General features: G+C 53.8%; 1 protein-coding gene across 28 annotated transcripts in view; it reads left to right on the top strand.

Moving 5' to 3' along the window:
• The window catches only part of MADD (MAP kinase activating death domain), a 66,728-nt gene that overhangs the window by 450 nt on the left and 40,887 nt on the right, over positions 1 to 25,391 (top strand). For 22 of the 28 annotated variants that reach the window (XM_069739804.1, XM_069739802.1, XM_069739800.1 and 19 more), the window contains exons 2-7: positions 8,159 to 8,301; positions 9,471 to 10,034; positions 19,401 to 19,704; positions 20,888 to 21,019; positions 21,118 to 21,231; positions 21,318 to 21,398. In XM_069739804.1, the coding sequence (XP_069595905.1) occupies positions 8,240 to 8,301; positions 9,471 to 10,034; positions 19,401 to 19,704; positions 20,888 to 21,019; positions 21,118 to 21,231; positions 21,318 to 21,398 (1,257 nt within the window). In that variant the 5' untranslated portion in view covers positions 8,159 to 8,239. Of the gene's footprint in view, positions 1 to 7,314; positions 7,546 to 8,158; positions 8,302 to 9,470; positions 10,035 to 19,400; positions 19,705 to 20,887; positions 21,020 to 21,117; positions 21,232 to 21,317; positions 21,399 to 25,391 lie in introns of those variants that run through there. The other 6 variants (XM_069739793.1, XM_069739790.1, XM_069739787.1 and 3 more) reach the window with 4 other exon arrangements.

Below are 25,391 nucleotides of genomic sequence, written 5' to 3'. Positions count from 1 at the left end.
CCGGGACCCCCCTGTATAACCGACATCAGTCTGTGCCCCGGGACCCCCCTGTATAACCGACGTCCGTCTGTGCCCGGGACCCCCCCCTGTATAACCGACATCAGTCTGTGCCCCGGGACCCCCCCTGTATAACCGACATCAGTCTGTGCCCAGGGACCCCCCTGTATAACCGACATCAGTCTGTGCCCAGGGACCCCCCTGTATAACCGACATCAGTCTGTGCCCAGGGACCCCCCTGTATAACCGACATCAGTCTGTGCCCCGGGACCCCTCCCCCCCGTATAACCGACGTCCGTCTGTGCCCCGGGACCCCTCCCCCCCGTATAACCGACGTCCGTCTGTGCCCCGGGACCCCCCCTGTATAACCGACATCAGTCTGTGCCCCGGGACCCCTCCCCCCCTGTATAACCGACGTCCGTCTGTGCCCCAAGACCCCCCTGTATAACCGACATCAGTCTGTGCCCAGGGACCCCCTGTATAACCGGGGTAATGTGGCTGCGGCCGTTGCGTACAAGGGGGGGGGTAACGTGGCTGCGGCCGTTGCGTACAAAGGGGGGGGTAACGTGGCTGCGGCCGTTGCGTACAAAGGGGGGGGGTAACGTGGCTGCGGCCGTTGCGTACAAAGGGGGGGGGGGGTAACGTGGCTGCGGCCGTTGCGTACAAAGGGGGGGGGGTAACGTGGCTGCGGCCGTTGCGTACAAAGGGGGGGGTAACGTGGCTACGGCCATTGCGTACAAAGGGGGGGGAGCAACGTGGTTGCGTACGGGGGGGGGCAACGTGGCTGCGTCCGTTGCGTACGAGGGGGGCAACGTGGCTGCGTCCGTTGCGTACGAGGGGGGGGGGCAACGTGGCTGCGTCCGTTGTGTACGAGGGGGGGCAACGTGGCTGCGTCCGTTGTGTACAGGGGGGGCAACGTGGCTGCGTCCGTTGTGTACAGGGGGGGCAACGTGGCTGCGTCCGTTGTGTACAGGGGGGGCAACGTGGCTGCGTCCGTTGTGTACAGGGGGGGCAACGTGGCTGCGTCCGTTGTGTACGAGGGGGGGCAACGTGGCTGACGTCTTATCCAGATCTGTATTAATGATCTATGTTGGGTAGAATAGATGGGACGGGAGGTGAAACCCACTAACTCAGTCCTAGTCTCTGTGTACAGGGTGCGTGGTTGTCCCTGCGCTCCGCCTCTGACACCTCTGTTATTTGGGTGTGAGTGTAATACTGGGGTCCTCTGACTCCCCAGTGTGAGCCGTGCTTGTTGCTTATCTGGCCACCTTGTAATCCTTCATGTATCCTGCAACTGTTTGCTGAGAGCGGGGTCCTGCATATGTGACCTCCCCTTTAACTGTGGTATGTTAGGAGACCCCATGGAGCCGTGAGCGAGGTCTGTGATTATTGCCGTGTGCTATGGTGATCAGTGCCGGCATGTGGAATGTTTGTAGTTTTTTTTTTTATGTGTCACATTGTCCGTCATGCATAGTCTTATTTCTCGGAGCCATAGTATCGGGCAGACGTCCCGTCCCTTTATTTGCAGTGCGGATTTGAGGCGCCAGTGCAGGCAGCCGCTCGTCTCTCGGGCAGCCGCTCGTCTCTCGGGCAGCCGCTCGTCTCTCGGGCAGCCGCTCGTCTCTCGGGCAGCCGCTCGTCTCTCGGGCAGCCGCTCGTCTCTCGGGCAGCCGCTCGTCTCTCGGGCAGCCGCTCGTCTCTCGGGCAGCCGCTCGTCTCTCGGGCAGCCGCTCGTCTCTCGGGCAGCCGCTCGTCTCTCGGGCAGCCGCTCGTCTCTCGGGCAGCCGCTCGTCTCTCGGGCAGCCGCTCGTCTCTCGGGCAGCCGCTCGTCTCTCGGGCAGCCGCTCGTCTCTCGGGCAGCCGCTCGTCTCTCGGGCAGCCGCTCGTCTCTCGGGCAGCCGCTCGTCTCTCGGGCAGCCGCTCGTCTCTCGGGCAGCCGCTCGTCTCTCGGGCAGCCGCTCGTCTCTCGGGCAGCCGCTCGTCTCTCGGGCAGCCGCTCGTCTCTCGGGCAGCCGCTCGTCTCTCGGGCAGCCGCTCGTCTCTCGGGCAGCCGCTCGTCTCTCGGGCAGCCGCTCGTCTCCCCGCCTGATCTGCTGTCACTCTGAATGTCCTAATCTGCAGATCTCCAGTGGCTTCCTCTTCCCCCCTCTTTGCTTCTCTCTGTTCCTGTCGCTCCTCTTCCCCCTCCATCCATCATGTCCTCGCTGCCTCTTCATCACGCCGTCCTATTCACTCCTGATGAAGCCATTGTCGGCCGCCTCTCCGGTTTGGCTGTAGGTCATTATCCCCCACCGCTGCTCCATTGTCCTGCCATCCCCCATTATCTCCGGAGATTTTTTATAACCTTGATTACGACTTCTTGTTGCAAGCCGCGACCTGACTTGCACATTGTCCGCGCACAGATGGCTGCCTCGTCCCGCGGGAGGCTGAGAATAAACTGCGGCCTTTCCATCTCCTCGCTGACATCTCCATTACGTTTACAGCCCCCCGAGTATTCAGAGATCCATACATTACTGCCACATGATCTGCATCCAGCTCTGGATGTCACTGCAGAGTCCTCCCTTAGCAGTGCAAAGGGTTAAGTGTAGAAAATTTGCACTTTTTCAGCAAAGAAATCCTCATCAGATGGCGGTAGATGGGAACCGAGTTCTCCTTTTCTGGAGAATCTGGACGATGCCCCGTGCGGCCCCTGTACGGCCTAGATCTGGTGATGACCCCTATGGGGGGCACTAATAGCGGCCAGATTGGCTATGACCCACCTTTCCCAGAAGCGGTAATACCATGGTTAAAAAAAATCCCCAAAACCTGTCAGTGACTGTAAATGGCGGCGGAGCCTGGGACTAGGAGGACTGCGTGGTGTTTGTAGGTGGAGGAGGCAGATGGCTCGCTGCTCGTAGTATTCACAGCCGCCATTAGCCAACAAGGCCGCGCTAGGAATGTGTGCACAGGCGTGACGGCGATACATCTGTGTACAGATGGCGGCGCGGCTCTTCTAGGTTTGTGTGTATCATCAGTTCTGGTCCGGCAGGAGGCGTCTTACAGGAAACCTCGCATAGATCAGGCACCGAGAGCTGGAGGAGTGCGTAATACCGCCATCCTGCGTGGATGTTGTCATCAGATCTGAGCACGTTCGGGGATAAGTGATGTCCCTCTACAGGTCCTTCTCAAAAAATTAGCATATAGTGTTAAATTTCATTATTTACCATAATGTAATGATTACAATTAAACTTTCATATATTATAGATTCATTATCCACCAACTGAAATTTGTCAGGTCTTTTATTGTTTTAATACTGATGATTTTGGCATACAACTCCTGATAACCCAAAAAACCTGTCTCAATAAATTAGCATATCAAGAAAAGGTTCTCTAAACGACCTATTACCCTAATCTTCTGAATCAACTAATTAACTCTAAACACATGCAAAAGATACCTGAGGCTTTTATAAACTCCCTGCCGGGTTCATTACTCAAAACCCCCATCATGGGTAAGACTAGCGACCTGACAGATGTCAAAAAGGCCATCATTGACACCCTCAAGCAAGAGGGTAAGACCCAGAAAGAAATTTCTCAACAAATAGGCTGTTCCCAGAGTGCTGTATCAAGGCACCTCAATGGTAAGTCTGTTGGAAGGAAACAATGTGGCAGAAAACGCTGTACAACGAGAAGAGGAGACCGGACCCTGAGGAAGATTGTGGAGAAGGACGGATTCCAGACCTTGGGGAACCTGAGGAAGCAGTGGACTGAGTCTGGTGTGGAAACATCCAGAGCCACCGTGCACAGGCGTGTGCAGGAAATGGGCTACAGGTGCCGCATTCCCCAGGTAAAGCCACTTTTGAACCATAAACAGCGGCAGAGGCGCCTGACCTGGGCTACAGAGAAGCAGCACTGGACTGTTGCTAAGTGGTCCCAAGTACTTTTTTCTGATGAAAGCAAATTTTGCATGTCATTCGGAAATCAAGGTGCCAGAGTCTGGAGGAAGACTGGGGAGAAGGAAATGCCAAAATGCCTGAAGTCCAGTGTCAAGTACCCACAGTCAGTGATGGTGTGGGGTGCCATGTCAGCTGCTGGTGTTGGTCCACTGTGTTTCATCAAGGGCAGGGTCAATGCAGCTAGCTATCAGGAGATTTTGGAGCACTTCATGCTTCCATCGGCTGAAATGCTTTATGGAGATGAAGATTTCATTTTTCAGCACGACCTGGCACCTGCTCACAGTGCCAAAACCACTGGTAAATGGTTTACTGACCATGGTATTACTGTGCTCAATTGGCCTGCCAACTCTCCTGACCTGAACCCCATAGAGAATCTGTGGGATATTGTGAAGAGAAAGTTGAGAGACGCAAGACCCAACACTCTGGATGAGCTTAAGGCCGCTATTGAAGCATCCTGGGCCTCCATAACATCTCAGCAGTGTCACAGGCTGATTGCCTCCATGCCACGCCGCATTGAAGCAGTCATTTCTGCCAAAGGATTCCCCACCAAGTATTGAGTGCATAACTGAACATTATTATTTCATGGTTTTTTTGTTTGTTATTAAAAAACACTTTTATTTGATTGGATGGGTGAAATATGCTAATTTATTGAGACAGGTTTTTTGGGTTATCAGGAGTTGTATGCCAAAATCATCAGTATTAAAACAATAAAAGACCTGACAAATTTCAGTTGGTGGATAATGAATCTATAATATATGAAAGTTTAATTGTAATCATTACATTATGGTAAATAATGAAATTTAACACTATATGCTAATTTTTTGAGAAGGACCTGTATACTCACTGCTGCATCAAGTCAGGTCTGCAGCCATGGATCGGCTGCAGCATTAATCAGTCACTGCTGATTGGCTGCAGCGCTTACGTGACCTCTCCACCCAATGATGATGCCAAGTGGACCAGTGAGGGATGCAGCGTTGAGTACAGAGGAGCGGCGCCGGCTCAGGAGTGGTGTATTGATCTTTTTTTTAATCTTGTTGGGCTCATTAAAAAGGAGTTATCCAGTAATGGACAATCCCTTTAAGGTAAACCTCCTGCCTCATCTGTTATTCCAACAGGTGCGTGTACAAGAAATGGCTCCTCTCCTGTCTATGGGTTTTGTCTGGTATTAGATGAGCAGCCTGCAATACCGCATGTGACCAGTGGACAGATGTGGCGCTGTTATGCTTTAGATAGGCTCAGTCTCTGCATTGGAGATGTGATGTGTATCGCTAGGGTACTTATCACTTCGGGGGGTTGTCCAGGACTTGTGTATTGATTGCCCTGCCTTTGGATAGGTCCTCTATATCAGACCGGTGGGGTTTAGACACCCGGCCCCCCCATGATCAGCTCCTTGTAGGGCTGGTGGCCGCATGTCAAACTGTACTGCAGCTCAGATCCCATTCACTATATTAGGAGCTGAGCTGCAGTACTGAGAACGGCCACTACATGGTGTGTGGAGCCACCACCAGAGCTGATCAGTGAGGCTGTCGGACCCCCATCGTTCTGACATTGATGACCTGCCCTAAGGATTGCCCATCCGTATATATGTCCTGGAAACCCCTTTTAGAGATGGTTTGTGGTCTGATCTCTTGGACCCCCACTGATCAGGAGATGCGTTTTTTTGGCACTGCTTCCCTTTTAGGCTGTGTGCACATAATGAGTTTTTTTCGCGTTTTTTTCCGATAGAAACGCTATAAAACAGCAAAAAAAACCCGCATACAATAAGCATCCCATCATTTCGAATGAATTCCGCATGTTTTGTGCACATGATGCATTTTTTTCCGCGATAAAAACGCATCGCGGTAAAAACCGCAGCATGTTCATTAATTTAGCGTTGTTTTTTTTTTTTTTTTGCGGATTTCCCACTACAAAATGCATTGGGAAGTGTCCGGAAAAAACCGCGGCAAAAACACATGTGGTTTTCTTGCGGATTTCTTGCAGAAAATGTCCGGTTTTTCTCAGGAATTTTCTGCGAGAAATCCTGAACGTGTGCACATAGCCTTACACTTTTTCCCTGCAGAGCAGCGCTCCCAGCCCCCTGACAGAGCAGGGAAAAGACGTCGGCTGCATTTACTTGCACAGAGCTGTGGTGCAGTAGATGACCGGCAATGATGCTGGGGAAGGCGGTGAGGGGTGCGCAGAGGTCTGACCCCGACCATCAGTAATGGCGTATCCAAGCATTACGCTGTTACTGAGATACAGGCGTATCACACAGCAGAACGTGCTGCCCCTAATCACAACCTCCTGACTGCTGGGACCCCAATGATCCTGAGAAGGGGGCTCTGCACAGCCCTGAGTGGAGCAGAGGACACATTTGGGCCTCCACTCTATTCATTGTCTATGGGACTGGAAGACATAGTGGTGCGCTGTGCTTTCTTCAGAAGTCCCATCCCTTAGACAATGTGGAGCTCACGTACTTCCACTTCATTAAAGAGGGGGCACCACAGTCTCTGGACTGCCGGGGGTTCCAGTGGTTGGACCCCAGTGATCAAGGGAATAACCTTTTTAAGTACTGTGCCTTTTTGGTGTCAAAAGCATTTCGGATATTGTAGGGGTAACGATCATCTCCTGACATCATAATGTGCAGCCCCGCGGTGTGTGTATGCGCCGGCCCCGGAGCCCCGCGGTGTGTGTGTGTGTGTGCCGGCCCCGGAGCCCCGCGGCGTGTGTGTGTGCCGGTCCCGGAGCCCCGCGGCGTGTGTGTGTGTGTGCCGGCCCCGGAGCCCCGCGGTGTGTGCCGGCCCCGGAGCCCCGCGGCGTGTGTGTGTGTGCCGGCCCCGGAGCCCCGCGGCGTGTGTGTGTGTGTGTGCCGGCCCCGGAGCCCCGCGGCGTGTGTGTGTGTGTGTGCCGGCCCCGGAGCCCCGCGGCGTGTGTGTGTGTGTGTGTGCCGGCCCCGGAGCCCCGCGGCGTGTGTGTGTGTGTGCCGGCCCCGGAGCCCCGCGGCGTGTGTGTGTGTGTCGGCCCCGGAGCCCCGCGGCGTGTGTGTGTGTGTGTGCCGGCCCCGGAGCCCCGCGGCGTGTGTGTGTGTGTGTGTGTGCCGGCCCCGGAGCCCCGCGGCGTGTGTGTGTGTGTGCCGGCCCCGGAGCCCCGCGGCGTGTGTGTGTGTGTGCCGGCCCCGGAGCCCCGCAGTGTGTGTGCCGGCCCCGGAACCCCGCGGCGTGTGCGCCGGAGCCCCGCAGTGTGTGTGCTCCACTACTGTAGGCGATGTCGGTGTATGGCCATTTGTCCTTCACGAGTAAGGATGCTGATGTGCCTTGTGCATGTGTTGTAACGTGACATTGCAAATTCAGCTCTGCTACATCTTCACAAACCGATGTGCTGAGTGCGAGATGTGCGGAGTGATGATTGGAGCGGATATGACTCCCGCCAGGCAGGGGATGGCTGCTGGGAGAGAAGGGAAGAAGGGTGAGATATTCCAGAAGAGCATTAATAGCGAGAGATAAATCCGCACGTACGAGGACGGCTGTGCTGGGGACGAGGCTCGGGGACGAGTGTGCAAGGTGTGAACGCTCCAGCAAGGAGAGAGATGGCTGTGCGGATGCGGATGGGCAGTGAGTGCCAGGGCGGGTCGTGGGCTGGTAAGCGCACGTTACATATAGTGGGCAGGTGCATGAAGCCGGGGCAGGGGGACGACCAGAGGGGGCTCTGCTGGGAGCTGTGGAAAATTGTAATTGGGCTGGAAAGGGCAGCCATCCTGCTGAGGAAGCGCTTTTGCACAGCAGGTCGGCATGGTGAGCTTTCAAGGGTTTGTGCATCATTGTGAAGCCATGTTTGGTAGTTTGGCTACAGGTGGTGGGGTCTGCACAAGGTCGGTGCTGCCGAGACCACCCAGCTGTGGGGCAGAGATCCTTCATTCACATAGCGGCTGCAAGGACGCTCAGGGCCGTGTGCCAGGACTGCATATTGGAAGGCTGTGATAGACGTGGGGGGCTGACTGCCAGACCGCCGTGCTGCAAGGCGGAGATGACGGAGGAGTGTGGGGAGGTAGGTGCGACGATGGGGATCAGCAGTGATGGAGATCATGGGGACATGGTGAGGGTCGGCATGGCTCTGGTATTTGTCATACGGTGGTCTTGTGCTGCAGATCAGATGGATATGACTCTGCGGAGGTTGTGCAGGACGGCGCCGTCTGCTCCTCAGCCTATATATAACCCTGGTGCCATGTGCTAATATCGTCTTTCATCCCCCCAGGTCCCTGCGGATGTTCCCACCTGATCAGCGATGGTCCAGCGAGCCCTGGTAAGATGAAATAGTGGCGGCGGCGGCACCACCATGGGGCAGAAGAAGAAGCAGTGTCCCAGGTTGCTGGACTACCTGGTAATCATAGGCGCAAGGTGAGTCCGGCATAAGGAAGGAAGGATGTGACCTACTGGGGGTCCCCGTGTCTGCGGTGCTGGTGATGCTGATAAGCCCCCCACAGTGTAGGTAGAGGGCGCCCCCAGGCGGTCCAGCTCTATACTGAGGTATTAGTGTATTGTGCCAGCGAGCAAACTACTTGTAAGATGGAGACTAAAAAGAAAAAAATTACTAAAGAGTAGACTGTTAAATATAAGAGCAGGGAGCGCCCAAAAGCCGAAAGTGGAAACACTGGCGTCATTCGCTCTCACCGCCATCCGACGACCGTTCTCATAACGGGGAGAAATGAGAGATTATGCAGCGTAATTAGGTTTCCTTTTGGAGAGGATCAGTCGTCCTGAATTAATATTTCATTCCTTCCCCGGGGACATCGGATTACCTTTATGTCATGTCGGTAGTAGGCGCAGTTAACTGTTTCCTGCCCGTGTGACTGGGAAAGCAGCAAAAGGAAATATTTTTCTTTTCTTGGATTCCTAAAAAGGATCGCTGGGACGAAGACGCCCTGAAGCCAAGTTTTCAGACAAGTGGTCCCTCCCCCCCCCCCCCCCCAGCAGTGGCCATATGATTTAAAAGAGACCCCCCCATTTACTCATCTGACCATTGGTCACCGCTTGCAGACGTGGTCTCGGCTGCGTACCATAACCTGCTGGCGCGTCTTCTGACTAGTAGGCCCAGCTCCATGCCATCATAACAGATGACATCTCCTGAGCCGATAAATCAGTAGAGGTGTCGGAGATTCGCTCTCGTCCGGCAGCTATAAACTGACGACGTGACCAAGGTCCTGCGAACATTTTTGCTCAGCGCTAATTTCTCTGCCTTCCTGTTGTCTCCACTTTCTGCTCGAGCTGTACAGACGCAGCAATCACCGCTGTAACTAGTGATTGCCTGCACTAGTCACGTGCCTTTGGGAAGAGCGGGTAGTTCTGGGGCTGCTGCGGGGCGCTGTTGTGGGGCTGCTGCGGGGCGCTGTTGTGGGGCTGCTGCGGGGCGCTGTTGTGGGGCTGCTGCGGGGCGCTGTTGTGGGGCTGCTGCGGGGCGCTGCTGTGGGGCTGCTGCGGGGCGCTGCTGTGGGGCTCTAGGTGTCTGATAATAGATTCTCTTGTGTCTTGTCTTCCATCTATACTCACTGCTTTCCTCTCCTTTCCAGGCAGCCGAGCAGCGACAGCGTTGCCCAGACGCCTGAGCTTCTTCGGCGCTACCCCCTCGAGGACCACCCAGAGTTCCCACTTCCTCCCGACGTGGTGTTTTTCTGCCAGCCGGAGGGATGTCTCAGCGTACGGCAGAAGCGGATGAGCCTGCGGGACGATACGTCGTTTGTGTTCACGCTCACCGATAAGGACAGCGGCGTCATACGCTATGGAATCTGCATGAATTTTTACCGCTCCTTTCAAAAACGCCTCCCGAGAGACAAAAGCCGCAAACAGCCCAAGCCGGCCCCCGAGAACGGGTCCGAGGGCTCGGACGGAGGGTCGACCTTACAGGCTCAGAGCGCAGAGTCCACTCCGGATATCAATCACTCACCTCGGGGGAAGCGTCTGTCTAAAGTAGCGCAGAGATCGCGGAACAGCACTCTGACCTCGCTGTGCATCATCAGCCATTATCCCTTCTTCTCCACCTTCCGGGAATGTCTCTATACGCTCAAGAGGCTGGTGGACTGCTGCAGCGACCGGCTGGTCAGCAAGAAGGCCGGGATGTCCAAGGGCGTCCAAAGGTAAGACCTGCGACGTCGCCCATCTCCTAGTGTTGACTGGGCATCAGGGCCACCGTCATGACCCTTGTGGGAGCTGGGACGACGGCCATATTTGTTTTGCTAGAATGCCCTTCCCTTTAAATGTTGATGTATGTACGGTGCCTTAAAGGCATATGCCATCACTTTATTAGAGAGAAATATCGCTGTATACCCCGGGACCGGTCCTGGGAATGAACGGGCTGCAGCGCTGACTCGCCTGAATGAGGTTTTACAGTTGCAAATGGCTGGGTTTGTCAGGGCATGCTGGGACTTGTAGTTTCTTAGATTCTGGAGAGTCACAGATTGAACAATGCTGCTCTGCAGTGCACTACAAGTGCCATAACGACCTGAACCCATGATATTCATTGCTTGGTGTCAGCGGAGACGTCCGTGTGGCTGTGAGCTGCCGGCAAGGACCTGATTGCATCACGTAGGAACAGATGGTGAATCCAGGCCGCTGCGTGAATTTAGGATTAGCGGTGATCCCTGCAGGAGGCGAGACCTCAGGTGTCCCCTGTCACACACGAGAGCGCTCCAGATACATGCGCTCTCATCAGTCTTCCACAGATCGTCCAGTACAGGGGAGTCCTGACAGTGTGCATCTTACTGTGTCATCAGGAAGTCACCCCATGTAGTAATTCTCTGGAATTTAGGTATAATCCTGAATGTTCACACTGGTGACTGGGACTTTATTTATTTTTTCTGCATTACAATGGCAGGTAGCACTTCTATATACAGCTCACCACCTCCCCCTCCTATACAATGACTGATAACACCTCTATATACAGTAGATGGCACAGGATCCACCATTCACAATAGGCAATATCACAGCTCACCTCCTCCTCCTGTACAATGACTGATAACATCTCTATATACAGCTGATAACACAGGATCCACCATTCACAATAGGCAATATCACAGCTCACCTCCTCCTCCTGTACAATGACTGATAACACCTCTATATACAGTAGATAACACAGGATCCACCATTCACAATAGGTGGTCACAGCTCACCTCCTCCTCCTGTACAATGACTGATAACACCTCTATATACTGTAGATAACACAGGATCCACCATTCACAATAAGTGATGTCACAGCTCACCTCCTCATCCTCCTGTACAGTGACTGATAACACCTCTATATACAGTAGATAACACAGGATCCACCATTCACAATAGGTGATGTCACAGCTCACCTCCTCCTCCTGTACAATGACTGATAACACCTCTATATACTGTAGATAACACAGGATCCACCATTCACAATAAGTGATGTCACAGCTCACCTCCTCATCCTCCTGTACAATGACTGATAACACCTCTATATACAGTATATAACACAGGATCCACCATTCACAATAGGTGATGTCACAGCTCACCTCCTCCTGTACAATGACTGATAACACCTCTATATACAGCAGATAACACAGGATCCACCATTCACAATAGGTGATATCACAGCTCACCTCCTCCTCCTGTACAATGACTGATAACACCTCTATATACAGCAGATAACACAGGATCCACCATTCACAATAGGTGATGTCACAGCTCACCTCCTCCTCCTGTACAGTGACTGATAACACCTCTATATACAGTAGATAACACAGGATCCACCATTCACAATAGGTGATGTCACAGCTCACCTCCTCCTGTACAATAGCAGGATGTGGTGAGTAGCAGGAATTTTTTATTTTAATATGGAATAAGCACATAATGCTAGAAATATAAAAAATTTTGCACAATCTCTTGACACTGGGACCACCTCCCCTTTAACTTTGCTGCTGGGTGAAATGGATTTACAACCCTTTAGCCAAGATGCCCGAATTGATGGCAATTTGTGAGCGCTGGCTGCAGGCCCCTAAGTCAGCGAGCGCTGTGTGCGGGGGGACGTTGCTGCTCTCCGCTATGTGACGCTGTGCGGGGGGACTTTGCTCCTCTCCCTCCGCTATGTGACGCTGTGCGGGGGGACGTTGCTCCTCTCCCACCGCTATGTGACGCTGTGCGGGGGGACGTTGCTCCTCTCCCACCGCTATGTGACGCTGTGCGGGGGGACGTTGCTCCTCTCCCACCGCTATGTGACGCTGTGCGGGGAGACGTTACTCCTCTGCTATCTGACACTGTGCGGGGGAACGTTACTCCTCTGCTATCTGACACTGTGCGGGGGACGTTACTCCTCCGCTATCTGACGCTGTGCGGAGGGACGTTACTCCTCTGCTATCTGACACTGTGCGGGGGAACGTTACTCCTCCGCTATCTGACACTGTGCGGAGGGACGTTACTCCTCTGCTATCTGACACTGTGCGGGGGACGTTACTCCTCCGCTATCTGACACTGTGCGGAGGGATGTTACTCCTCCGCTATCTGACACTGTGCGGAGGGACGTTACTCTTCTGCTATCTGACACTGTGCGGGGGACGTTACTCCTCTGCTATCTGACACTGTGCGGGGGACGTTACTCCTCCGCTATCTGACACTGTGCGGGGGACGTTACTCCTCCGCTATCTGACACTGTGCGGGGGACGTTACTCCTCCGCTATCTGACACTGTGCGGGGGACGTTACTCCTCCGCTATCTGACACTGTGCGGAGGGATGTTACTCCTCCGCTATCTGACACTGTGCGGAGGGACGTTACTCCTCCGCTATCTGACACTGTGCGGAGGGACGTTACTCCTCTGCTATCTGACACTGTGCGGGGGACGTTACTCCTCCGCTATCTGACACTGTGCGGGGGACGTTACTCCTCCGCTATCTGACACTGTGCGGAGGGACGTTACTCCTCTGCTATCTGACACTGTGCGGAGGGACGTTACTCCTCCGCTATCTGACACTGTGCGGAGGGACGTTACTCCTCCGCTATCTGACACTGTGCGGAGGGATGTTACTTCTCCGCTATGTGACGCTGTGTGGGGGAACGTTACTCCTCCGCTATCTGACACTGTGCGGGGGGACATTACTCCTCTCCCCTCCGCTATATGTAACGTAATGAAGTACGCTCGCCCTCCGATCCTCCGCTGCCCGGCCCCCCGCCATCCTCTATACTCCTCTCCCGGACCCACTGGGCCGTGACTGCTGCAGTCAATCATTGTCCTCAGTGACCAGCACCATAGATGGACCGGGCCATACATGTAGCATAGAAGGCTCTTCCTGAGTCCTGTGTAACCCCTTGGGCTCTGCAGCGCTCCTCTGCACGCCGTCCCGGTGACAATACCCCCATTGTGCTCCTGTAATTTGCCGCAGCTCCTGTTTGCCTTTCCATGACACTTGTATGACCGGTCTTTGTGTGCACATGTAAACACGGGGAGACAGAGCCTGTGCTCAAACAGCTGCCAAACAGAGACCCCGGATGAAGTGTGGGGACTGGGAAGCTTTCTCTACGGAGCAGCGCTCCCCCCGGCCCTGCACAGAACTGCAGCCCCTTCACATAATCCCCGGCCACACTGTGTGCAGAGAAATACCAGCGGGGAGACAGCAGGTGGCGCCACCACGTATGTCCGTGGGCAGCAGGTACCTGGCTGCCCCTCGCTGGCAGGCACTGCTGGCCGCCTCTCCACAGCGCTCCTGAACCTGTGCGTCCATTAATGAGGTTTAGGCCATGTTCACACGATCCTTTTTTTCATGCGGAATTGCCGCGATTTTCCCGCTGCGGGTCCGCAGCTGTTTTCCATGCAGGGTACATTACATTGTACCCTATGGAAAACAGGAACTGCTGTGCCCACAATGCGGAAAATAAAAAAGCCGCGCTGAATAGCTGCGGGAAAAAAGAAGTACCATGTCACTTCTTTTTTCGGAGCCGCAGCGGTTCTGCACCCATTGACCTCCATTGTGAGGTCATACCCGCAGATGAAAATAATATCTGCGGGTTTTACTGCGGTTTGTGGTGCAGAACCGCTGCAGCAGGAAGTGCGGGGAAGCGGGCGGAAGTGCGTGGGCGGAGTGTGGCTGCCCCCCCGTGCTCCGATCCCGCCCCCCGTGCTCCAATCCCACCGCCCCGCGCTCCAATGCCTCCCCCCCCCCCCCCCAGTGCTCCGATGCCCCCCCCCGTGCCCTAATCTCCCCCCCTTATACTTACCCGGCGTCCCGGTGTCCGTCCGGCCGTCTTCTCCCTGGGCGCCGCCATCTAGCAAAATGGCGGGCGCATGCGCAGTGCGCCCGCCAAATCTGCCGGCTGGCAGATTCGTTCCAAAGTGCATTTTGATCACTGAGATATAATCTATCTCAGTGATCAAAATAAAAAAAAAAATAGTAAATGACACCCCCCCCCCCCTTTGTCACCCCCATAGGTAGGGACAATAAAAAAAAAATTAAGAATTTTTTTTCCACTAAGGTTAGAATAGGGGTAGGGGTAGGGTTAGGGTATTTTCAGCCATTTTAACCCTAAAAAACTTCCTAGAAAACACACAGACTCTGCATAGAAAACTGCATAAAAAAAAGGATCAAAAAAAGGATAAAAAAAACGCATCAAAAAAGGACAAAAAAAGGACCTGCGTTTTCTGCCAAAAGCTGCAGTTTTTTAAAAAACAGTCCTGAAAAAAAAAGGATGGAAATCAGGAACGTGTGAACATACCCTTATTCCGTCTGTGACCCTGCAGCGGGCGTGCCAGCGGAGCGGTCAGGGCGGGCGGGCCTGCCAGCGGAGCGGTGCGGGCGGACGTGCAGGGGAGCGGTCAGTGCGGGCGGGCGTGCCAGGGGAGCGGTCAGGGCGGGCGGGCGTGCCAGAGGAGCGGTCAGGGCGGGCGTGCCAGGGGAGCGGTCAAGGCGTGCGTGCCAGGGCGGGCGTGCCAGGGCGGGCGTGCCAGGGGAGCGGTCAGGGCGGGTGGGCGTGCCAGGGGAGCGGTCAGGGCTGGCGTGCGTGCCAGCGGGCGCGGTCAGGGCTGGCGTGCGTGCCAGCGGGCGCGGTCAGGGCTGGCGTGCGTGCCAGCGGGCGCGGTCAGGGCTGGCGTGCGTGCCAGCGGGGGCGGGCGTGCGTGCCAGCGGGCGCGGTCAGGGCTGGCGTGCGTGCCAGCGGAGCGGTCAGGGTGAGCTGCTCTCTCTAAACACAAGCCTTTGAATCGTACGGTTATCTTCCATGTCCTCGGCCTCAGGGCGGCGGCTGCGTGACTTTCCCTTTTTCCACATTGGTTCTGGGGCTTAATAATAAGAGGTGACCCGTCCGCTGGGAGCCGGGACGTTTCGAGCCGTTTATCTGCTTGTTCACAGCCGAATGACAACGTAAAATGAGGATTAGTTCCGGCCACTTCTGAGCTGCTGGAAACAACATAACAAGCTCTTCCGTGCAGAGTGTGACACTACAACTCCCAGCAGGCCGTCTAGCACCATGTAATGCTTCTCTTCCTGCTCCCATATGCATGCTCCTCTCCGTCGAGCGTGCACGTGTGTGCAGTGAGGGGTTGGGACTATGCTGCTGTCGACATCTCTGGTGTCTATTTTCTGTAGGTGGAAAAGGATTGGGCATGTTACATCCCAAGCAGAATATGCCTGCTCCTTGTAGAAGCCAGACCCTGCCGTCAGGAGCGCAGCCTGGTTTCGGGTCTTTTGCTCCTCATCAGCACAATGGCTGCTTGTTGGTCCGTGGTGTAGATGCCGGTCAGGGGCACCGGCTCTGGCTGCAGACACAACTAATGGGAAAAAAACACGGAAGGCTCTCATTCCAGACAAACTAGAGCCCGCATGTAGGCGGCTGATTTGTGGCACTGGCCAGAGGAGCTGCTCTGCATATCTTTTTCCCATGATGCATTGCCTTGGAGTGGAGTTTCCGTACTGATGGTCTCAGCTGTATGTCGGTGCTCGGCTCGGTGCGGCGGATTCTCTTCTTTGTTCCTTCATTATCCAGTGATAAGTATTTGCCCCCGGACTTGTCATTGTGCTGCGGGTGACACATTGTCACGACGTATGAGCGGAGCAGTAATCAGCGTGTGCTGTAATCGCTCATCATCTCCTCCCTCCCCTGGGGTCACAGACTGATGGGGAACGAGGCGGCAAATGCTGAGCGGCTGCACCCGGCGCTGAGAAAATGCAGCCGCAGGGCGAAATATGAAAGCAAATGTGTATACAGCTGTGCACCCTGGATATAAGGCTCCCCGGGCACCGGAGGTGGAGTATATAGGGTGTGACCTCTCACCATGGGGGTATATAGTGCTCTATACAGCTGTGCACCCTGGATATAAGGCTCCCCGGGCACCGGAGGTGGAGTATATAGGGTGTGACCTCTCACTATGGGGGTATATAGTGCTCTATACAGCTGTGCACCCTGGATATAAGGCTCCCCGGGCACCGGAGGTGGAGTATATAGGGTGTGACCTCTCACCATGGGGGTATATAGTGCTCTATACAGCTGTGCACCCTGGATATAAGGCTCCCCGGGCACCGGAGGTGGAGTATATAGGGTGTGACCTCTCACCATGGGGGTATATAGTGCTCTATACAGCTGTGCACCCTGTATATAAGGCTCCCGGGGCACCGGAGGTGGGTCGTATATAGGGTGTGACCTCTCACCATGGGGGTATATAGTGCTCTATACAGCTGTGCACCCTGGATATAAGGCTCCCCGGGCACCGGAGGTGGAGTATATAGGGTGTGACCTCTCACCATGGGGGTATATAGTGTTCTATACAGCTGTGCACCCTGGATATAAGGCTCCCCGGGCACCGGAGGTGGAGTATATAGGGTGTGACCTCTCACCATGGGGGTATATAGTGCTCTATACAGCTGTGCACCCTGGATATAAGGCTCCCGGGGCACCGGAGGTGGAGTATATAGGGTGTGACCTCTCACCATGGGGGTATATAGTGCTCTATACAGCTGTGCACCCTGGATATAAGGCTCCCCGGGCACCGGAGGTGGAGTATATAGGGTGTGACCTCTCACCATGGGGGTATATAGTGTTCTATACAGCTGTGCACCCTGGATATAAGGCTCCCGGGGCACCGGAGGTGGAGTATATAGGGTGTGACCTCTCACCATGGGGGTATATAGTGCTCTATACAGCTGTGCACCCTGGATATAAGGCTCCCGGGGCACCGGAGGTGGAGTATATAGGGTGTGACCTCTCACCATGGGGGTATATAGTGCTCTATACAGCTGTGCACCCTGGATATAAGGCTCCCGGGGCACCGGAGGTGGAGTATATAGGGTGTGACCTCTCACCATGGGGGTATATAGTGCTCTATACAGCTGTGCACCCTGGATATAAGGCTCCCCGGGCATCGGAGGTGGGTCATATATAGGGTGTGACCTCTCACCATGGGGGTATATAGTGCTCTATACAGCTGTGCACCCTGGATATAAGGCTCCCCGGGCACCAGAGGTGGAGTATATAGGGTGTGACCTCTCACCATGGGGGTATATAGTGCTCTATACAGCTGTGCACCCTGGATATAAGGCTCCCCGGGCACCGGAGGTGGAGTATATAGGGTGTGACCTCTCACCATGGGGGTATATAGTGCTCTATACAGCTGTGCACCCTGGATATAAGGCTCCCCGGGCATCGGAGGTGGGTCATATATAGGGTGTGACCTCTCACCATGGGGGTATATAGTGCTCTATACAGCTGTGCACCCTGGATATAAGGCTCCCCGGGCACCAGAGGTGGAGTATATAGGGTGTGACCTCTCACCATGGGGGTATATAGTGCTCTATACAGCTGTGCACCCTGGATATAAGGCTCCCCGGGCACCGGAGGTGGAGTATATAGGGTGTGACCTCTCACCATGGGGGTATATAGTGCTCTATACAGCTGTGCACCCTGGATATAAGGCTCCCCGGGCACCGGAGGTGGAGTATATAGGGTGTGACCTCTCACCATGGGGGTATATAGTGCTCTATACAGCTGTGCACCCTGGATATAAGGCTCCCCGGGCATCGGAACTGGGTGGTACATAGTGTGTGACCTCTCACCATGGGGTATATAGCGTATATAGTGCTGTATACAGGACACACATGGTGACCTCCTGCCTCCACCATGGCCGTTCCGTCTCTCCTGTTACCTCTGTTATTGGGGGGCACTTGTTTGCCGCGTCCTCCTCGTTTGTTCTTGCAGCTTTTGGGCTCGTCTGCTTTTTATCCATTGTTCATTTCCAGCTGTAGAAGCTCCATTTTCTCCATGGTCACATAATTGATCGTCCTGCACTGATTCTCAGTGCACCGGACCGATCATGGCCTTTAATTACGGTGATCAATATCGTAAGTGTCCCGGAGGATCACGGTGAGATTTCCCCTATATTTACTGCTGGGCGACTTATTATCCCACCAATATTACCATTATATACACACTATCGCAGTCCGTGCGGAGGCCGTGTGCTCCCGCTGGAGGCCTCCTCCATAGCCCACGTCGGATGCAGCCGGGGGAAGATTTCAGAGATGACACTTTAGAATTTTTGTTGTATTTTTATTGCGTTTGATCTCAGTCCCTCGATATAATGACATAGAGATCAGAACAGACCGATCTTCCGACTCCCTCTAACCAAAGTGTGCATTTATTATAAGAACCCCCCGGTTCATCTCCGCAGTGCCCTTCTACTAGGAAGCATTGTGCCGCTGTGACGGCATCGTCCTGGTGCAGTGGAGCGCTCCAAGGCCACACGCAGGAGAGTTCTGAATCCCCGACATGAGCCGCCACCACCAATGGTCATCCTCTGAGTCAGACATGAATAAATGGAGGACTCGCCTGATTTTGAGGCTTCTTTTTATTTTCCGGAGGCTGTGAGAAGCGATGCTCCTCTCGGGGATCACCTCTGATATTATGCTGGTGCGATAGGTCGCCATTTTCTGCAGCAGGTGGAGCAATGCGGCCTCTTATACGTAGCGGGATTACCTGTGTGCACCGTATGGTAGTAGAGTGAAAACACGGATTCTAGTGTTTGGCTTGAGCTGTGGTCCGGTTTAGATCATCCAGATTATTCTTAGGCCGGTCCAGGAACCAACTTGACTCTTAAATTTTAGAATTTTCATTGAAGAATCCAGAGAAAAGACCCCCATAAAAGTTGGACGCCAGTACGAAACGGTTGGCTCCTCTGGCTTTTGGTGTAAGGGGGCTAGGTTTCGGCAATGTGCAGAGGCCCTGTAATAGTAGTTCACGATGGATATTTTACTATTAAAGGAGTCATCCACCTTTTTCTGTTGGATTTGGGACTGAAAATACATTTTGTATCTCACTTCTATTATCCAAACCTAAGATGAATGTGCAGCCTCCTAAGAGCCAAAAGGTGTAATATTTTTGAGGAAACCCAATTGCAAAAATAATTTGTTATATTATTTTGGCTTTTTAAAAATGCTTGGGAAAAATGAAATGTGGTGTAGTTTTTGTCTGGATGCTAATGCTCGGATCGCTCCTCCATTTGTGCCTCAGGGACACCATGTGGAGGATCTTCACCGGCGCCATACAGTTAGAAGAGAAGTCCAACGTCCTCCTGCACGACCTGCGGGAAATCGAGGCTTGGATCTATCGCTTGCTGCGTTCCCCCACCCCAGTGGCCGGCCAGAAGAGGGTGGATGTGGAAGTCTTGCCCTTAGAGCTGCAGCCGTCCTTGACCTTCGCCCTTCCGGACCCGTCCCGATTCTCTCTGGTGGATTTCCCCCTACACTTGCCCCTAGAGCTCCTTGGAGTGGAGGCCTGTCTGCAAGTCTTGTCCTGTATTCTGCTGGAACATAAGGTAAGGCAGCGGGTGCAGCCGGCAGTCACGTCCACTGTCTGTGCTTAGTCTTACACCCTAATCCCAGACACTACGTTGCGACTGGGTTGCAGTACCGTGCACGACCAATGGAGAAGCCTGGCGCTGTTCCTGGAAAGAGACCATTTTTACTTTCATGTTTCACACAGCCTCAATAACCCCTGTGCTGCAAGTGTACATATATACGCCATATGTTTCAGCAATTTGATCACGCTGGCACCGAGTTTGTGCGCCCAACAATTTTTCCTTGTGATTGAAATATTCAAGCCGGGATCGGGGAAAATTCTGATCAGACACTTAATTTTGACCGTTGTGCCCACTAAAGATGGGTTGTTGGAAGTAGTCATATAGTAGTTCACATATGACATTGCCCGCCTGTGAGATCGGTGTGTTTCTCCCAGTAATACAGGCTGGATGTGAGGTCTGTGTGTCCTCCCAGTAATAGACTGGATGTGAGGTCTGTGTGTCCTCCCTGTAATAGAGGCTGGATGTGAGGTCTGTGTGTCCTCCCAGTAATACAGGCTGGATGTCAGGTCTGTGTGTCCTCCTAGTAATACAGGCTGGATGTCAGGTCTGTGTGTCCTTCCAGTAATACAGGCTGGATGTCAGGTCTGTGTGTCCTCCCAGTAATACAGGCTGGATGTCAGGTCTGTGTGTCCTCCCAGTAATACAGGCTGGATGTCAGGTCTGTGTGTCCTTCCAGTAATACAGGCTGGATGTGAGGTCTGTGTGTCATCCCAGTAATACAGGGTAATACAGGCTGGATGTGAGGTCTGTGTCCTCCCAGTAATACAGGCTGGATGTGAGGTCTGCGTGTCCTCCCAGTAATACAGGCTGGATGTGAGGTCTGCGTGTCCTCCCAGTAATACAGGCTGGATGTGAGGTCTGTGTGTCCTCCCAGTAATACAGGCTGGATGTGAGGTCTGTGTCCTCCCAGTAATACAGGCTGGATGTGAGGTCTGCGTATCCTCCCAGTAATACAGGCTGGATGTGAGGTCTGTGTGTCCTCCCACTAATACAGGCTGGATGTGAGATCCATGTGTAAGCACTGCTACATGTGGTAACCCGACCACTTGGCGGGCATATTATTGGCCACTGATAGGGCATTCGATGGATCTGTGGCTTCCAGATCTCACATTATATGCCTCTTTTCTTTTTTTTTCAGGTGGTGCTTCAGTCCCGGGACTACAATGCATTGTCGATGTCAGTGATGGCGTTCGTATCAATGATTTACCCTCTTGAATATATGTTTCCTGTGATCCCTCTTCTGCCCACATGCATGGCCTCTGCAGAGCAGGTAAGACGGGCGATCCCTGCTCCTTCATCTTGGCCTCGAGCAGCAGATCCTAATCTCAGACGTCTGTTCCTTTCCCCCATTTGCTGCTTCTTGTTCAGCTTCTCCTGGCACCGACCCCGTACATCATCGGCGTTCCTGCCAGCTTCTTCCTCTACAAGTCTGACTTCAGGATGCCGGACGACGTGTGGCTGGTAGACCTGGACACCAACAAGGTAAGCCGGGCTCCTCAGCCGCCCTCTTCTGAAGTCCTGGTGCAGTTATATATCCAGATCTATTCAGCATTTATGTTTCTGAACAGGTTGTGGCCCCCAGCAATGCTGAGCTGCTGCCGGTCCTCCCGGAGCCCGAAGCTTCAGAGCTCAAGAAGCACCTGAAACAGGTGACGGATGGATTTACATTTGGGTGGGGGAGGATACATCTGGGTTATTTCCAATGGTTCCTTTGCATTTGCCCATTTATATTGTTTCTTGCGTCTTTTCTGCTGCTCTTTCCTGCAGCTTTTTACCTGCTTTCTTGTTGTAAAGCTAAGTGCACATTCATTCACTATGTTCATCGTGTACGCAGGGAAAGCATTTTAGCCTCGTCTTTGGCCTCCAACTGACCTGGGTCGATAGGGTGTCACTAATTCCGCTGTATAGGAGGCTGATCTTCTCTATACAGAGGTCCACACTAAAGATCCAAGCTGTAGGTCTGCGTCTTTTTACAATAGGGCACTATGGTGGATGAAAACCGCAGCCTCCATCAAGGACAGTCAGCCCGAGTGCCATGTGCACTTACTGTCTTCATAGTCTCTCAATGTCCCATATTTTCCTTCCTTGTAATTAAATGCCCAACCTCTGACATCTGACCTAGATCGACAGTACATTGCCCCTGCTAGTGTCAGCTCTCCTTCTCTTTTTATTCAGTGTTATGAGGCTTTACACAGCAGATCAGGGAATGAAGGGGGAAGCATCAAATGATAATCTACTTTGCAAGATTCACATACTCTTCAGCATTAGTAGAAAAGAGGTTAATTAGAGGCTAAGAAGAGCAAAACACAAGCTCTAATGTTATGACTTCATTCCAGGGTTGAAGGCAGCAGTTTCCTGAATACACAGACCTCACAGCCAGCTTGTATTACTGGGAGACACACAGACCTCACAGCCAGCCTGTATTACAGGGGGACACACAGACCTCACATCCAGCCTGTATTACTGGGAGGACACACAGACCTCACATCCAGCCTGTATTACTGGGAGAACACACAGACCTCACATCCAGCCTGTATTACTGGGAGAACACACAGACCTCACATCCAACCTGTATTACTGGGAGGGACACAGGCCTCACATCCAGCCTGTATTACAGGGTGGACATACAGACCTCACATCCAGACTATTTTGGGACAACACGCAGACCTCACTTCGCTATATTGCTTTCCTAATAGAGCAGGGCAGCTGTGATCTCAGTGGTAGTGTGTTATGTGTATATAATGCCTTCCTGGTTATTTTTGTCTATTTTTTGTATATGTTTTCACTGTATTTCATTTGCACATTTTTCTGCAGTGTTTTTCTCTGATTTTTGTGTTGCGCTGTTTCCTTTCTGTATTTTCTCTTTGGGATCTTTTTGCATTGTTCGATCGTTGGAGCATCTGCTTCCTGCACATTGAGCTTGTCTGATTATCTCCCTTTCATCTTGCCTTGTATCTCACGGATATTGTGCTTCTTTTTTCTTTTTCCCCTTTAGGTTCAAAATCAATAAGTTCTTATTATATATTTTATGAGGGCCAGAGCTCCGCACTCCGTACTGCACGGCCATACAATTATAGGGGATATTCTGTCTTATTTTGCATTGCATATTATGACAGAGCACCTCTCTGGTGGCAATCATCCATTTGAAACCCCCACCATTCTAGGCAGAGGTCACAACTCAGACTCAGCGCCATGTTCTTTCAACTTTTTCCTGAACAAAAAATTATTACGTTCAATTACGCATGGTATGCAGTTCTAGTGGGGTAAGGAAATGCTGGAGAGGTGACTGAGGGCTGGCATTAAAGCCGGGAGAGGCTGCGCAGCGCTAGAGAGAAAGCCGGGAGAGGCTGCACAGTGCTAGAGAAAAAGCCAGGAGAGGCTGCGCAGCACTAGAGAGAAAGCCGGGAGAGGCTATGCAGAGCTAGGGTGAAAGCCGGGAGAGGCTATGCAGAGCTAGAGAGAAAGCCGGGAGAGGCTGCGCATCACTAGAGAGAAAGCCGGGAGAGGCTGCGCAGTGCTAGAGAGAAAGCCGGGAGAGGCTGCGCATCACTAGAGAGAAAGCCGGGAGAGGCTGCGCAGTGCTAGAGAAAAAGCTGGGAGAGGCTGCGCAGCACTAGAGAGAAAGCCGGGAGAGGCTGCGCATCACTAGAGAGAAAGCCGGGAGAGGCTATGCAGAGCTAGAGAGAAAGCCGGGAGAGGCTGCGCATCACTAGAGAGAAAGCCGGGAGAGGCTGCGCAGCGCTAGAGAGAAAGCCAGGAGAGGCTGCACAGTGCTAGAGAAAAAGCCAGGAGAGGCTGCGCAGCACTAGAGAGAAAGCCGGGAGAGGCTATGCAGAGCTAGGGAGAAAGCCGGGAGAGGCTATGCAGAGCTAGAGAGAAAGCCGGGAGAGGCTGCGCATCACTAGAGAGAAAGCCGGGAGAGGCTGTGCAGAGCTAGGGAGAAAGCCGGGAGAGGCTGCGCATCACTAGAGAGAAAGCCGGGAGAGGCTGCGCATCACTAGAGAGAAAGCCGGGAGAGGCTGCGCATCACTAGAGAGAAAGCCGGGAGAGGCTATGCATCACTAGAGAGAAAGCCGGGAGAGGCTGCGCATCACTAGAGAGAAAGCCGGGAGAGGCTGCGCATCACTAGAGAGAAAGCCGGGAGAGGCTGTGCAGAGCTAGGGAGAAAGCCGGGAGAGGCTGCGCATCACTAGAGAGAAAGCCGGGAGAGGCTGTGCAGAGCTAGAGAGAAAGCCGGGAGAGGCTGCGCATCACTAGAGAGAAAGCCGGGAGAGGCTGCGCATCACTAGAGAGAAAGCCGGGAGAGGCTGCGCATCACTAGAGAGAAAGCCGGGAGAGGCTGCGCATCACTAGAGAGAAAGCCGGGAGAGGCTGCGCAGCGCTAGAGAAAGCAGGGAGAGGCTGCGCAGCGCTAGAGAGGCGGCCGGGAGAGGCTGCGCAGCGCTGGAGAGAAAGCCAGGAGAGGCTGCGCAGCGCTGGGGAGAGAGACTGGAGAGGCTGCGCAGCGCTGGAGAGAAAGCCGGGAGAGGCTGCGCAGCGCTGGAGAGAAAGCCGGGAGAGGCTGCGCATCACTAGAGAGAAAGCCGGGAGAGGCTGCGCATCACTAGAGAAAAAGCCGGGAGAGGCTGCGCAGCGCTAGAGAGAAAGCCGGGAGAGGCTGCGCATCACTAGAGAGAAAGCCGGGAGAGGCTGCGCATCACTAGAGAGAAAGCCGGGAGAGGCTGCGCATCACTAGAGAGAAAGCCGGGAGAGGCTGCGCAGCACTAGAGAGAAAGCCGGGAGAGGCTATGCAGAGCTAGGGAGAAAGCCGGGAGAGGCTATGCAGAGCTAGGGAGAAAGCCGGGAGAGGCTGTGCAGAGCTAGAGAGAAAGCCGGGAGAGGCTGCGCATCACTAGAGAGAAAGCCGGGAGAGGCTGCGCAGCGCTGGAGAGAAAGCCGGGAGAGGCTGCGCATCACTAGAGAGAAAGCCGGGAGAGGCTGCGCAGTGCTAGAGAGAAAGCCGGGAGAGGCTGCGCAGTGCTAGAGAGAAAGCCGGGAGAGGCTACGCATCACTAGAGAGAAAGCCGGGAGAGGCTGCGCAGCGCTGGGGAGAGAGACTGGAGAGGCTGCGCAGCGCTGGAGAGAAAGCCGGGAGAGGCTGCGCAGCGCTGGAGAGAAAGCTGGGAGAGGCTGCGCAGTGCTAGAGAGAAAGCCGGGAGAGGCTGCGCAGTGCTAGAGAGAAAGCCGGGAGAGGCTGCGCAGTGCTAGAGGGCAGGTGCGCCTGAGAGCAAGGACTGGAGACGGGATGCCGTCCTAGTGAGGAAGACCTCTTTGTTCTCCGGATCTGAAGGGTCTGCGGTTCGGTCTCCACTGATCAGTGGTAGCACTCTCCAGCGATATGCTCTCATTTATAAGATGGAAATACCCCGTAGACGTGCGATTCCTGCAGCCCGGCGCGGCCCTTACTGAAGGCAGAGTGATGCACTTCCATTATACTCCATAAGGCTGGGAACACAGCGGAGCCACCCTCGGCCTAAGTGCTCCCCCTGGTGGTGGAGGTAGGACACCGCACTGTTCTCATCTAACTCTCTGGCTGTGTGTGGGGAAGCTGAGATTCGAAACTCTGTGAAATCGTCGCTCTGACCCTATAAGAGGGGAGGTTA

The sequence above is a fragment of the Ranitomeya imitator genome, chromosome 9, assembly GCF_032444005.1.
Source record: "Ranitomeya imitator isolate aRanImi1 chromosome 9, aRanImi1.pri, whole genome shotgun sequence".
In the NCBI taxonomy this organism is placed as follows: Eukaryota; Metazoa; Chordata; class Amphibia; order Anura; family Dendrobatidae; genus Ranitomeya; species Ranitomeya imitator.
The sequence above is the reverse complement of the archived record's forward strand: the minus strand, read 5'-3'. Positions and strand labels throughout refer to the sequence as shown.